Below are 15,827 nucleotides of genomic sequence, written 5' to 3'. Positions count from 1 at the left end.
TTGTTCAAGAAAAAGGATTGATATTTAATGATGAATTAAAGTTCTTGAGTTCTGCTCAACCCCCTGTTAAGCTAACTCCGAGATTAATCTTTCTTCTAACAAAATATGGAAAACAAGGTTCAACTGTGAGGGATGAATCAAAGTATTTTGATAAACCATTGGATATGAAAAATAAGGATGATGGAGTATACATTGATCTGCTGGACTTTCTTAATTATAGAGTTAGTCTATCTGGTAAAAGTAGGAAGAATGAGAAGGAGAAACACATTATTCAGGCTTTAAGTAGCCTTGGTTCAGGTGTTAGTTTTCTTCCAAATGACTCATCATAATTAGTCAATAGTCTGTTATTGCCGTTAGCTAGTAAGAAGGCTGGAAATAATTGTTTTAATGAAGCATCAGCCATTTTATACCATTTGAACATGAAAATAATTAATAAATGCCAATACAAAGACATTTTATCCCATATTCAGTAATATGAGAAGCACAATCCTTAGTTTTAATTTCACAATAAGCGACCACACATCTTCATTTCCATACCCATTACAACTTGACGCAACAAAAGAATATGAGGCATCTTTATTGTCCATGGAAACTTATAATACCTTATTTAATATCACCGAGAAAAATGACAAGTTTAGTTACAATCTGGGAAGTGGATACAAAACGATAATATTTTCACCCGGAGCATACGAGATTTCTCAAATATCTTCCAAAATTGCTCGCCTTATGAAAGAACAGGGTGATGAACCAAAAAATATTGTTATAGACATTCAGAAACATACTTCAAAATCAACGATTAAACTTAAAAATAACTACAAGGTTGATTTCACAATTGATAATTCATTTCGAGAGTTATTGGGTTTCTCCTCCAAAAAGATTGAAACTAATGGGATGTTTTACAGTGATAATGTCATTCAAATATCCTCAGGCATAAATTCAGTATTAATTCACTGTGATTTGATTTATGGTGCTTATAATGATGGAATAAAAACAAATACAATATTTTAATTCAGGGCATACTCAACCCCAATTGGTTATAAATTCAATATGGAACCCAAAAATCTGGTTTATCTTCCGGTGTCAGGAAAAACCATATACAGAGTAAAGTTTAGGATAACCGACCAAGATAATCACATGATTTCTTTTAATGGAGAAATTATATCCATCAGAATTCACTTCCGTGAAGTTTTCCAATAAATAAATACGATGATTATTGTGAGGAAACACGAGTTGGGAAAATATAAAATAATTACAGGGGATGGGATGTTCCTTTCCCCATACTACAAGGGTGAAAGTATGTATCTTGGTAGAGGAGACTATAAACCGAAGAGACAAAGGGGTGTAGGACATCAATTTAGAAAAAAAAGATGGGAGAATTGATACTCTCATGGGTGTAGGTTTAACTATTCTTAAACATAAAGACCTAATTGGTTCAACTGCTTCTGCTGTGGGAAATGTAGCTGGTGCTATAAAGTGTATAAAAGATGTCCCAAAGGAATCTCATAAATTGCAAGCAATAAAAGAAATTAAGAAAGGCAAAACTCAGTTGTCTCCCCAAGAACGACAGAAAATAATTCAAATACTTGGATCAGGGTTTCAAAAGTTTTAACATCTTTTTTCTGAAATAAATACAGGTATGGAAGCAATGATAGTATCTCTGATTTGGATGATACCATTGTCATCTCAAACTCCACTAAAAAAAGAAGACTACTTCAAGGTAAATGCAATAACTGGAACAGACTGGAATGCAAATGGAACAAAAAGTTTTGAAATAAATAATCAACAAACTTATTTGAATCCAGCTGAAAGTTTCTTGTTGTGTAAATTTACATTCACTAAGGCTGCGAATAACACAAACTAACGCTGCACTCGTAAATGATTTCTTTTGGAAAATGTTTGATAGTGTTCGTTTGTATATTGCAACACAAGAAGTTGAAGCGGTTGATTATGTCTCTGCTTCATCTGAAATGATGAAATTTACACTATATTCATTTCATGATAGAATGGGAAAGGTAGCTGTCGAAAGTTTTATTCCTGATATGGCAATGGGAACAAACACAGAACCTGGATATAGTCAAAGGAAAGGAATGTATAATGATGATACAAAAGCAGGTAATAGTCTTACTGTGGCAGTTCCTCTTAAAGGTATATTTGGATTTTGTGATCATGCTAAAGTTCTGTATGGTCTTAAAATTAGATTTCAACTGCAAAGGAATGATAATGAAAATAGATTGCTTTTTGGTGTGGCTAATGCTTTTGCTGCTCAGAATAAATTTCTAATTGATGAAATTAGTTGGTATGTTAGTGAATATACTCCTAATATTAAAACAGAAGAGATGTTGAATAGAAGACTTAACTCAAAGAAACCACTCAATGTACCATATCTTAAAAGAAGATGCCAACACATTAAACTGAACCAAACTACTTACATTTGGAATTTGGGTGTTCTAGAAGGAAGGCCATGATATCTGTGGCTCGTTTAAAAAAAACAGATGGTGACACTGCTACTGATAAGAATAATGCATTGAGTGATAATGCTAAGTTGAAACAACTTTGCGTTTCTCGAGATGCAACATTTTATCCACGAGATAGATTGGAAATTTATTGGTGAAAGGATGATTATGCTGAGGCATGCAAGTCTTGCCAAAAGGTGTGTGAAAGCAATGGAAATAAAGAAGCTATTTTGGATATGACAGCATTTAAAAGTCTGTATACAATCTATGCGATTCACCTGAGTGCTCAAAAGGAAACTATAAAGTCTAATCGAGTGGATATTTCCCTATACATTGAAAGAGGAGAGAGAGTGAAGAAGTTGATACTTATTGTTTGCTTTTGGAAGCAACAGAATTACAGATTAATACAGATAATGGTGTTATGATTAGTATCGCATATTTTTTTTGATAAATAAATGAGTAGTGAACTGCCAACTGGGGTATATGTTAATCAAATCAATCTTCATAAACTATCATCTTTTATTCAAAAGCAAAAGCCTTGTATGATTAACGTTAATACAGTTCAGAGAAAAGGAGCAGTGAGAATTGATGTTTTCCTCACAAGAGAACAGGTGAAAATCTTGAATGATACTGGCTCATTTAAAATTAAAATGTCAAAACCAATGTTGAAGAAATATTCAATAAGAGAGATGAGTGGAGGATTTCTCCCATTTCTACTTCCTTTATTTGCTGGTTTAAGTGCGGCTGGAGCATTGATGGGTGGTATTTCAGCAGCGGTGAAAACTGCCAACGAAAGGAAGGCTCAACTCCGGGCTCAAAAAGAGTTGGAGAAACAAATTAGTGGAAATGGTGTAATTGTAGATTTTTCTGAAAAACTTGAAAGTCTGCCTGATAAAGCGAGGTTGGTAGTTGGAGATATACTTTCTTCTATCGCACAGGCAGGTGTAAAATTAACGAAAAGGGGTAATGGATTATATCTTTCTAATAAATAAATGAGCATTGATGAGTGGTTTAAAAAAATTGGAAAGAATACAACATCAAATTTAGAACTTATTAAATATTGTAAGAAAGAAAAATTCATAATGTGGTTATTTGTATGAGAGATGAATTCACAAACGTGTCTCAACATACAAAGAATATTATTATGAACTTAGAAGATAATAATGGGAATGGTTCTCACTGGGTTTGTATTTTTAATCGTCAAAACAAATATTATTTTGATAGTTATGGTCTTCTACCACCTGTTGAAGTAATAAAATTCTTACAGAATGATGTTTATCAAACATTTCAAGTCCAAGAATTAAATTCCAAGTGTTGTGGTCAATTATGTCTGTATGTGTTATTTCAACTAAACAAAAATAATTTTTTTTAATGACACTATTTTTAACCTAATATAAATGGCTTATGTTGGTAAAGATGGTTCTATCTTTGGTGGATCCCCAAACTGGATATTGATCGATCAAATTATTACACAAAGGCACAGGCTGAACGACAGAAATATAGTATAGCAAAAATATTAATATGAAATATGTTTATAAATTAATAAATTATCCAAGCCCGATTGACGCGAATGACTTGGTGAGATTAAGTGATTTATCTCAATACGTATCCTTAAATAAAACGGCATGTTTTGTTGAAGGATTAGAATTTACAACCACAACACCTGGTTCAACAAACCATACACCTTTTCTTATTAAATTCAATTATCTGCTTGGTATTGAATTTTATAAAGAAGGAAGTATTGTTAATATGAGAATAGAGAAATGGAGGTATAATATGTGTGACTTAGGATGTAATTGGTCTTTATCATTGAACCTCGAAGACCTACACAATTTTTATCAGTCTCGTAAAGAAGAATATTATCCTCTTGGTAAGAATGATGAGATATGTGGAAGCACAATTAGCAAACAACAAATACACGATTTTGGGAATAGGAAATCATATGATGGTGAAGCGATAGTTAATATGACAAAGAAGGAAGGAAATTGGATAATTATACAAAGTCGAGGAATGCAAACTGATTTAACAACAGGAAGATGGGGTGGTATTACGTGTCATCATATTAATCTGTCATATATTTCTGATACATAAATGACAGAAAGAAGGCTTCAAGAAAATTATAATTTTTGCATTCAAGGATACCTACAAGAAAAAGGGTGTTCGATTTTACATTCCTTGTGAATTGGAACAGACACAGGCATTTTTCAATTAAAAACTGGCCTTATACTGATATTAAAAAACCCTCAAATAGAGATTTGATTAAAATATTAAATAAAAATGAACTTCTAAAGGTGATCAAATATAAAACTCTTTTAGAAATCATCAACAAATCTTATTGGTTTCCTATTATGAGAAAAATAATTGTGGATTCAAGAGTATCACAGAATCCAGATGAATATATGTATGATATTCTATGGGGTGAAAGTGGTTCAAGGATAGTAAGGGATGAGGCAGGAGTTGAAGAAACTGAGACAAGAGAGGAGGAGAGGGAGAAGAGAGAGAAGGAGGAGAGGGAGAAGAGAGAGAAGTCGGAGAGGGAGAGGGAGGAAAGAGAGAGAATAAATAAATATAAAAATATGGAAACTCGTGAGATTAAAAAAGATTGGAGGCATTACAGAAAATAAATAAATCTCAACGTACCAAGGAGGAAAATAAAGAATTGACAAGTCTCTTCGAAATATTTTCGACAAGACTATTAACATCGTTTTCAGGGAGAAGATATAAATGAGAACGTGGAGATGAAGATTATATTATTGATGATGTTGGTGTGATTGACTTTAATTAATGTTTTTCTTTTTTTTCTTAAATAAATGGAGGAGAGAGTGGTGACATTTCTAAGGATTCTTTATGTTTTAAAAATGAAGATTCAAATGTGCATGTTGGAAACTAAAAAGGTTTTCACACTGTCAGAATTTTTCACATAAATAAATGAGTTATTGTCTCAAATGTAAAAAGAAAACCGAGAGTAAAATTATCTCGTATGTTAAAAGTAAAAATACAAGGGTTATACAAAAAGGTACATGTTCGGTGTATGGCTCAAAAAAGAGTGAATTCATCACCAAATGCAAACGAGGGGGAGATATACAAAAGTTTCTATCAGGAAGTAAATTTACAACAACTGGAATACCAGGGGAATTTACATCTACTAGGGTATTATTTCTGTGGTCCAGGAACAAACTTGGATAAAAGATTAGATGAGGCTGACAATCCTAAACCGTGGAGCAAACCAATCAACGTTGATGACGTGTGCATGAAGCATGACATTGATTCTGGGAATAGCACGATGTTGGAAGAAAAACATGAAGCCGATAGAGAAATGTATAATTTGTCTCTGATATAAAATCCAACTTTGAGAGAAAAAGTTGATAGGTTCATCGTGAAGAAGATGATCAGTGCTAAATTGAAACTTGGGCTTGGAAATTCAAAAAACTTATAGGCTCAAATGATGTCATTGAGATTGAAGAGCAATTAGCTGATGAATTACATAAACCAATAATCACAAAGTTTCATCGAAGGAAGATTTATTCCAAGGAAGTTGATTATATCTGGTCCCCTGATTTAATTGAACTCAATAATGATAAGGGGTACAAGTGTGCTTTAACCGTGATTGATTTGAGGTGTAGATATGCGTGGGTTGTTCCTTTGAAAAACAGAACAGGTAATACTGTTATGTTAGCTTTACAACAGATATTCAATAAAAGCAAGAGATAAATATTATAAAATGACCGTTTTACAGCCATTTTTCCCTGCTGTGCAGGGGTTGGGCTTTTTCTTGAGGCAATGTTTTATGGCCGGATGCCCTTCCTGACACCAACCCTGGTCGCCTCTTACGACACACAGGGATATGGTACACCTATTCTTACCGGGGCATACACCGGGACCAGTACACTGGTACTCACTTCGCCGACCTCAGATGGATGACAGGCTGAGTCAACCCCCTGGTGTTAATTCAGCAGCCAACAGGGCTTGAACTCAGGACCCTGGGATCCCAAGCCACCACTCTAACCACTAAGCCAACACCAGGCTTAATAAAAGCAAGAGAAAACCTCAAAAAATTGTGGACTGATGAGGGTACAGAGTTGTACAACAAAACATTTATGAATTTTCTCTAAAATAACAACATTACATTATACAGCACCTTTAATGAAGGAAAAGCGGTTATTGAGAGTTTTAATCGCACTTTAAAAGAGAGACTATTTAAAAAATTCACTCAACTCAGTTCTCAACAATGGTTATCTTTAATTCAGTACATTGTCGATAAGTACAACGACACGATTCACACCTAAACAAAAACTAAGCCATCAGATAGATTTACAAAATTAAAATATGAACAAGAGATTAATGTCAGAAAGCCTAAGTTCAAAGTTGGTGACATAGGAAGAATATTGTTGTGGTTCTCGGAGCCGCATGCATACAACAGATAGTTGTCCTGAGTCAGTTATTCCATTAATATACATGTAGTTAGGGCCCTACCTTTTGTTTAGTGGGAAAGCAAGGGGGTGCGTTGCGATGGGTATTAGTTAGGATTAATAAATCATTTTTACCCTTTTATTTTATTTCCTCCTTTTACGATCGACGGTGCCTTCATCTCGTTTGCTACCCTCGTCTCGCTTACCACAGTATGACGATCCACGGTGCCATCATCTCGCTTGCTACCCTCGTTTCACTGGCCACCGTCTACCCAGCGACTCGTTTTCAGAGGCAAAATCCCGACGTTCAGTTGGACAAACGCTCATGCTGCACCACCCATCCACCTGCCAAAGGCCGGACGTGCACGGTGTGGGCGGACCATACCGGAGTCTGGCTGAAACCCAGCCCAGAAAGGCGGACCACGTGAAGGGCCGGTCCAATCGGCATGATCTGCTCGGACAATGCCATCAGGTTTCAGCAAGGCTCCTCCCCGATCTCCGGGTTCTAAAAAGCGCGGACCTCCGTGTAGTTGGTTAATTGGGAAGAGAATTGCAAGTTGGTTTGGAAGAGAATTGCAAGTTGGTTGGAAGGAGAATTGAGAGAGGTTTTTGAGTATTGAAGGAGTAAGGAGAATTGAAGGAGAGGAGTCATTGAGAGTGAGTGTTCCTGCCACTTGTCTCCGCCGACAAGACGTCGAACCGCCCCTTGCTTTTCGATCAAGCCTCCTGTCTGGCCCCGCTTTCTGTTCCTTATCTCCGACCTCACGACCTCGACGAACTGCCTCTTGCTTGGTCCTGCCTGCTGCTCATCTCTCGCTCCCCCTTTGGACTCCACTCTTCTCTGCTCTAGCCCCTCCTGCAGACACTATCTCCACCCATACGGTTGTGGCCGAACAACTCAACCATTGTCGGGTGCCGCACCACGGAGCATCCCTCCCCCAAAACGTTCAGGTACCGAGAAACTGTAACTTCAACACCCTCCCTGGCTACAAAAGTCACTTTCACAATTGGGTTTACTTTGTGTGAGTGTGTGTCTGAGAGTGTTGGCGCCTGTCCGTTAAGTAAGCCTGTATAAGATATTTTATTGTTGTGATTGTTGCTTTATTAATCTCGTGTCAATTCTGCACTGTCTGCTTTGTAAGTTGCTTTTAAAATTGCCACACCCCACACCTCTCTCATCTTTCCCTGCATTACACCCCCAATAAACCTTTGTTGTGCCACATGTTTTTCCTCGCTTATTGTAAATAAATAATTGTTGTAGAAATGTTCCCATCTCGCCTTTGTCTTTCCTCCCATTGGTCCAGCATGGTTCGAATCCAGGTTTAGCCGGGTCTCTATTCCCAACGGTCCGTTCCTTCTAGCCGGTATGTCCTTTGCAGCGTCGCTCGGCTGCATCCGATCCGGAAAGGTGATTCGATCCGGAAGAGTGATCCGGTTTGGACAAGGCGTACCGAGGGTGTGGTTCCCCAGTGGTTAAACTGCGTGATTAATTAGGTAACCTGATTCCATAGGCGGGAGGACCCTAGGTCATGCGGTTGAGTTATTGGCGTCCACGGTCGGTTAAGCGACCCGCCGCGTCACGGAATTATCCGTGAGCGATGGCCTACAATTCCGGGGAGTCTGGTGGGAATCGACGTAGCTTTCCCCCACCTAGTGGTGTTCTCACCCGACCCCGCCGGCCCTCAACAATATACAGGTGGAAATCTCATTCTGAAAAAGATTATACCAAGCGATGGACAAATGTACGTTTTTAAATTGTTGATGTCATCGGTACAGTTCCTTGGACTTACAAATTATGTGATTTAAAGGGGGAAGAGATTTTAGGTTCATTTTATTCACAGGAATTACAAAAGACTGATACCCCCGATACCCTCGATCTTTTCTACCCCCGATAATTAATCCACCCAAGCCCACTTCTTTCAATTCCCCTGCTTTCCTTCCTGAAAGTCCCTGTAATGTCCATCTTCTCTTCCCCATGTTCCCTGTCCCATCCCTCTCCCTTCCACAGATCTCCTAATGTGTCTGTTCCCCACTGTTTTGTCCCTCCCACTCCTGCCTCTCTTGTCTCATGCCCCCTTGCTGTGTGTTGTGTTAGCTCTCATACGAGCCTTGACAAGGTATACAAAAAAAAGACAAAACTAAGCAGATAATACTCATGGGAGCAATAGTTTGGCGCTTCACTCCCCTCTACTATACACCTTTATGGACACTCGAGGACCAAGTCCGAGGTGTATAACAGGTGGCATCTGCCGAGGGTTGAAATATATATATATATATATATATATATATATATATATATATATATATATATATATATATATATATATATATATATATATATATATATATATATATATATATATATATGTCAAAGGGGACGTTCTTAGATCTGTGAACCCCAAACACAGAATCCTCAACTGAATAGTCAGTCAAGCCTTAACTTTTGTTTGTTGGTGTGTGCAATGGGGGACGTTCTTAGATCTGTGAACCCCAAACACAGAATCCTCAACTACATAGTCAAGCCTTAACGTGTCTGTGTCTGTGTCTGTGTCTGTGTCTGTGTCTGTGTCTGTGTCTGTGTCTGTGTCTGTGTGTGATAATTTTACAGGGAGCATAATCAACCCCAACTCACCCGAACCCTTCACCCAACCCTAACCCACCTTAACCCTCACATTCAAAATCCCAACCCCAACCCACCCCAAACCCAACCCTTACCCACCTTAACCCTCACATTCAAATTCCCAACCCCAAACCCTAACCCTCACATTCAAAAACCCAACCCCAAACCCTAACCCACCCTAACCCTCGCATTCAAAAACCCAACCCCAAACCCTAACCCAACCCAAACCCACCCTAACCCTCACATTTGAAATCCCAACCCAACTCAACCCTAACCCACCCTCACCCTCAAAATCCCAACCCAACCCAACCCTAACCCACCCTAACCCCCACATTCAAAATCCCAACCTCAACCCAACCCGAACCCACCCTTACTCTCACATTTAAAATCCCAACCCCAAACCCTAACCCTCGCATTTAAAATCCCAACCCAACCCAACCGTAATCCACCCTCACCCTCAAAATCCCAACCCAACCCTAACCTACCCTAACCCTCACATTCAAAATCCCAACCCCAACCCAACCCTAACCCACCCTAACCCTCACATTCAAAATCCCAACCCAACGCAACCCTAACCCACCCTAACCCAACCCAAACCCAACCCCAACCCACCCTAACTCTCACATTTAAGATTCCAACCCCAAACCCAACCCCAAACCCTAACCCTCGCATTCAAAATCCCAACCCAACCCTAACCTACCCTAACCCTCACATTCAAAATCCCAACCCAACGCAACCCTAACCCACCATAACCCATCCTAACCCAACCCCAACCCAACCCCAACCCACCCTAACCCTCACATTCAAAATCCCAACCCGAGCCCAATATAATTTTTTTTTAAATACGTATTTCAACAATATATATTTTTTAATGATTTTTTCTCTCTTCCAATTGTCTTTTAAGGCTTTCAGGTTTGATGAAGTAGAAAGTGGGAGTAAGAACTTTCCTGCTATGCACTTTATTCCCAGAACTTTCTTGATATTGCTCTCATCAAGCACCATCCAACAAAGAACCACATCGATAGGTTTAGATCCCCAAGAATCTTCTTGATAAAAACCACATTTCAAGTCTCCAAAATAAACACAACTTTCCAAGTCTCCAAGGTATAACCACATTCCTGTTGAGTTTCCAAGATTTGTATCACATTGTGAGTTATCAAGTCAGAACCCACATTTCAAGTCTCCAAAATAAAACCAACTTACAAAGTCTCCAAGGGATAACTCATTTCCTGATTTTTTTTCAAAATTTGTGAGTCACCAAGGTAGGCTCCATATTTAGAACCATCTTGGCAGAACCCTTTTCCCGAGTCTCCAAGGTAGTTATTTAAACCATCAAAGCAGAACTCATTACTGATTTTTTTTCAAAATTTGTGAGGTCTCCGAGGTAGGTTTCATATTTAAAACCACCAAGGGATAACACATTAACTGATTTTTTTTTTCAAAATTTGTGAGTCTCCAAGGAAGGTTTCATATTTAGAGCCATCTTTGCAGAACCTTTTTCACGAGTCTCCAAGGTAGTTATTTAAACCATCAAGGCAGAACTCATTTACTGATTTTTTTTCAAAATTTGTGAGGTCTCCAAGGTAGGTTTCATATTTAAAACCACCAAGGATAACTCATTTACTGATTTTTTTTTTTTTTTTTTTTTTTTTTTTAAATGTGAGTCTCCGAGGTAAAACTTATATTCTGGTTCATCAAGGTATAACTTGTTCAGTGGGTATTGTCTTGATAACTCACAATGAGTACCATCGATGTAAAACTCTTTTTCAGGATTTTGTGGGTCTACAAGGTATAACTCTTTGATTGGGTCATCAAGGTCGAGCTCGTTCTATGGGTCTTGGTCGCTCACAAGCTCACAAGGTTGGACAACTTAGCTGGTCACATGACAGTCTGACGAAATTTGCATATGATGTCAGCCGATCTATTGGCTGTCGAGGTGTCACGTGGCCTACATGTGATCCGAGTGGAGAAAATTCAAATGAGAGAGCGCGGGGAATGCATCGATTTTCAAGATGAAAATACACAATAACTGCAGCTATTTGAGTGGAGAACTTTTGCATACGTATGTATTTGGATATATACTATCATATTATCAAGGTTTTTTCTACCCTCCACCCGATGGGTGGAACGAAACTTGATTTTCAGGCACCTCCTGAGCCATGGCTGATGGCCTATTGAGTCAGAGATTAACTGGAAATGATGTAAAAGTAGGTAGTCCTCACAAAACACTGGTGGGGCTTAGGAAAAGTGGGCGGGGCTTAGGAAAAATAATGTGTGGCTCAGGAGGTGGTCAAATAGGAGCATTATTAAGAGAAGTTTATCATTTCATTTCTGCACAACAAAGACACTTAAACGAAGAACCAAGTTCTAAGTTATTCTTTGTGAATATACTCGATGGACATGAATGTGTTAAGAAAATTAAGTTATTCCCTAAAGTAGAACATGGACAAATATTCGTTGGTTCGCTCTTTGAGTGGAATGAAAATATGAAAGGGAAGAAGTGTTTTAATCAGTAAGTCTCAATCTTTCATCGTCTCAATTTTACATTTGCTTGTATGGGATGGAATGGGATAGGTGGGGAGAAAATGAGTCTCCTATTTTGAGCTTTTGGGGCTTGGGTCAGAAAGTTTTTCCCTTTCCCCCATTCATTTGAATGGACGTCCCAGAAACCCCATTTATCATGTACTTCTGTCATCCTCAATCGCTAACTACAGGTGATACTCACAGTGGCCTGGATATTACTTTGAACATGCGGATGATGAACATGCACGTAGCATTATTGTTGAATATATTGCTTGTAACTGATTTCATGTCATCTATTTTGATCCATTCCATCTTCACAGGTACAATGTACCATTCAAAAAACAGATCCAGAAATGGGTGCAAAACCTCTCCAATATGGCAGACATTATTGAGAGCTGGATGATGGTGCAAAACCTTTGGGTCTATCTGGAAGCTGTTTTTATCGGAGGAGACATTGCAAGACAGTTGCCCAAGGTATAAGTTATCTTAAAATGAGACTTGCTTGACTTCATTATGTGGTCAGGTTTTGACCATTTCTGTTTCTTTTCTTTCTGCATGTCTAAAGTTATTTGGGAAGACTGTACAACTGTTCAAGACAAGGACATAAGGAGATATGAATGTTATTTTATCATACTTTCTGAATTCCAATTATGCGGCGCAAGATGTAATGCCCTAAAATGATGCGTGTCATACCAGGAATCCAAGAGATTTTCCATCATCGATAAGTCCTGGGTACGAATCATGACAAGGGCACACGAGATGCCTGGTGTTGTGTCCTGCTGTTGTAGTGACGAAACCATGAACCATGTTCTACCCCACCTGATGGAGCAGCTTGAGATCTGCCAAAAGTCTCTTGCTGGGTAAGTTGGTGGTATTTGCTCATGTTCAACCATACCCAGGATTGGGGGGAGGTGTGTAATAGTTAAGACCGTCCGCTCTGAGTCTGGTAGGTCGGCAGCTTGAACCCCGACTGAGTCATGGATAAGTCTTTGTCACCAGATGTTAAAGACCGTGCTCTATCCATTTTTAAAGACTTAACAATGGTACATGTGCTTCCTCCCTCGGAATTTAAAAAGGATAGAGCACAGCCAAACAACCATAGGTTGGCAACCACTGTGCAGGCTGTAATTGGCCTATTGGGCTCCTTCTGCATTGATCTTCCTTGTAAGGGGACTCTTATTATGATGACGATGATTATAATTATTATACAGCTGTGAATATAGTGTTTTGCTGCAAAACATCGACTGTGTGCTGCAACGATGACAGAACTTGGCCATTGCTTGTTTAGTAAGAATATATTTTCTTGACCACTCCCAGATACCTGGAGAGGAAGCGCTTGCTATTTCCACGATTCTTCTTTGTTTCTGACCCCACACTTCTCGAGATTCTGGGACAGGCCTCTGACTCGCATAAAATCCAGGAGCATCTCCTTAACGTATTCGATAACATCAAGAACGTCCAATTTCATGACAGAGTATGTAATAGCTGTGCTTGTACAGTGTCTGGTGGGGTTTATCGACATTATAATGCATCCGAACATAATTGTATCATCATGACTGTTGTTATTATTAATTATTATTATTATTATTATTATCCTGTAAAATACATCTTTAGGAAGGGAGATTTGTAAAACACATCCATTTTCTTTTATCAACGACCACATTGGCTTATTTTACTTGCAATTTTGTTTTTGTTCAAATACAGTTTATCTCTAACATTGATTGTAATGTATCAAATGAAAAATATCTGATGATACAAAATCCTTCGTGTTGAATTCTATATGGGAATGCTGTTCGGCAAGACAAATAAAATTAATCTATTAATTGTTCAAAAAATTCTTAATGATCCTGCATTAATTATTTGGTAAATATTGCTTTGGAACAAAATCACTTTCCTCACCTGAACAATAAATTAAATCAAATGAGTTGTCAAAAAATAATTGTTCCATAGCATTGTGACCTCATGTTTGAATATTCCACAGTGCATCGATTAATCTTTATATTTCCTAAGTTATATCTCCTGATGTCCTTCTTATCCATTCTAATAGTACGTTGATATCCCTTAACATCCCCGGCTCTCACGTTGTGTTTGCAGCAGTTGTTGACAGTGAGTGTGCTCCTCTACAGGTGTATGACCGTATCCTGGCAGTGGTGTCACGTGAGCATGAATGCATCACATTGGATGAGCCTGTCATGGCTGAGGGCAATGTGGAGCTCTGGCTAATCCAGCTCTTGCAAGAAGTGCAACGCTCGCTGCATGCACTCATTCGATCAGCTGCTGCAAGCATCTTTGACATAGACTCCTTCAACCTGGCAGAGTTCTTGAACTCATATCCGGCGCAGGCAGGATTATTTTGAGCTGATTCCTCACTCTTGTTATTGTCAATAAAAAAAATCTTATTTGGAATGTTTTAAGAAGGGCAATGATTGGATTCTGAAAAGAGTAGGCCTTTGTACTGGTCGAGGAATGCTAGACTTTGTTAAGGTCAGTAGACATCGCCTGACAATTTGAATGATCAGTTTCATTAACAGATGATTGAAAAAAAGTACATCATTCAGGCGTTAGCCAATTGTCAGAGTAAGAGAGGACTTGTGCCTGGTCCAAATTCCATAATTTCCCACAGTTCTGTAACTGCAACATCAAAGAAAGCCGAGAGGGTTGGGAATAACCACAAAACTCCAGGAAACATTGAGACCAGAAAACCTCTTTTTGTAATTTAATCCCAGTATAATGAACATTTTGCTTAGCCTGCTTGGTGTTCCCATCTGAACACTTCACTTCTGATTTCTGATATATTGTGTTGATTTGTCCATTTGTTGACTAAGTATTCGAAAGGTGATATGTGTGCTGGTTCCCGCATGTACTTGGATCACTATAAGTATAATAATAGGTCTACGTGCATGACCACACACTTTGCAATATTGCTCCACCTGTTTGGAATGAGTTTTCATGAAGACAATGGTGAAAATCTGCAGCGGCCACCGCAGAACCCGAAACTTAAATCCACCAAAACCACCGTGAAATATCTTGCAACACGGCCTCAGGACTAGCACAAACAGACTTCAAACCTCTGCTGAATTTGCACTTGCTCTGAAGGAGGAATGTCATACGAGTAAGCTTGATGCCTAACAACATTTGGTTCAAAATGGTAGTGACAGTAACACCTTCAGAGAAATAGAACAAAGGGTTGGGAATAATAATCCTGCATATTTCTTGTCTCAATACCTTTAGTTGGTGTTAGGAAATGCAAACTGGACTGGGATTCAATTAGTAGTTGGATCCCCTGGTTGCATCATCACTGAGGTGCAGCCCTGTAATTGTTGCAGTGCCTCAGCACATTAAGGCAGGAATTTGGTATTCGGCCAGTGTGCTGGTGATAACTTGTGTACTCCTCCTCAAAGGGCTCCACGGAATTTTTAACGTCCGCGAGCTCGTACTATTTTGCAGTTCCTCAGCTTATCGTCCAGAACCCAGAATAGACAGCTGAAAGGCAAGTGTGCTATCTGTAAATGTCAACATATAAGAGTTGAAACTGTGAGACTTTCATTGAAAAAATCTTGAGATAAAAAGAACTTTGATTATGAAAGACGAGCAATCAACCTGCTATAAAACCAATGAATCATATGACAGTGGAATGAACAGAATAAACACCCCCATGGAGAGTTCACACACAGTTCACCCATACAGTCAGCACGTTGTGCATACGAGATAAAAAAAAACTAAATGCATCAAAGCAGGACTGGTAAAAAATGAAAGCAATGACAAACAAAATCTAGAAGGGCACTCGGTAGAGCACATACTTCCACCATGCAATGCCTGATC

At 38.6% G+C, this 15,827-nt stretch overlaps 1 protein-coding gene across 1 annotated transcript in view; it reads left to right on the top strand.

The window, feature by feature from the left end:
• Positions 1-15,827, top strand: part of DNAH5 (dynein axonemal heavy chain 5) — a 254,698-nt gene that overhangs the window by 108,959 nt on the left and 129,912 nt on the right. The window contains exons 30-33 of the mRNA XM_085890337.1: positions 12,326-12,479; positions 12,702-12,865; positions 13,323-13,479; positions 14,132-14,347. Of these exons, the coding sequence (XP_085746463.1) occupies positions 12,326-12,479; positions 12,702-12,865; positions 13,323-13,479; positions 14,132-14,347 (691 nt within the window). The remainder of the gene's footprint in view (positions 1-12,325; positions 12,480-12,701; positions 12,866-13,322; positions 13,480-14,131; positions 14,348-15,827) is intronic.

This window comes from Eptatretus burgeri, chromosome 7, assembly GCF_056783735.1.
Source record: "Eptatretus burgeri isolate ZD-2024b chromosome 7, Ebu_testis_v1, whole genome shotgun sequence".
Lineage (NCBI taxonomy): Eukaryota > Metazoa > Chordata > Myxini > Myxiniformes > Myxinidae > Eptatretus > Eptatretus burgeri.
The sequence above is the reverse complement of the archived record's forward strand: the minus strand, read 5'-3'. Positions and strand labels throughout refer to the sequence as shown.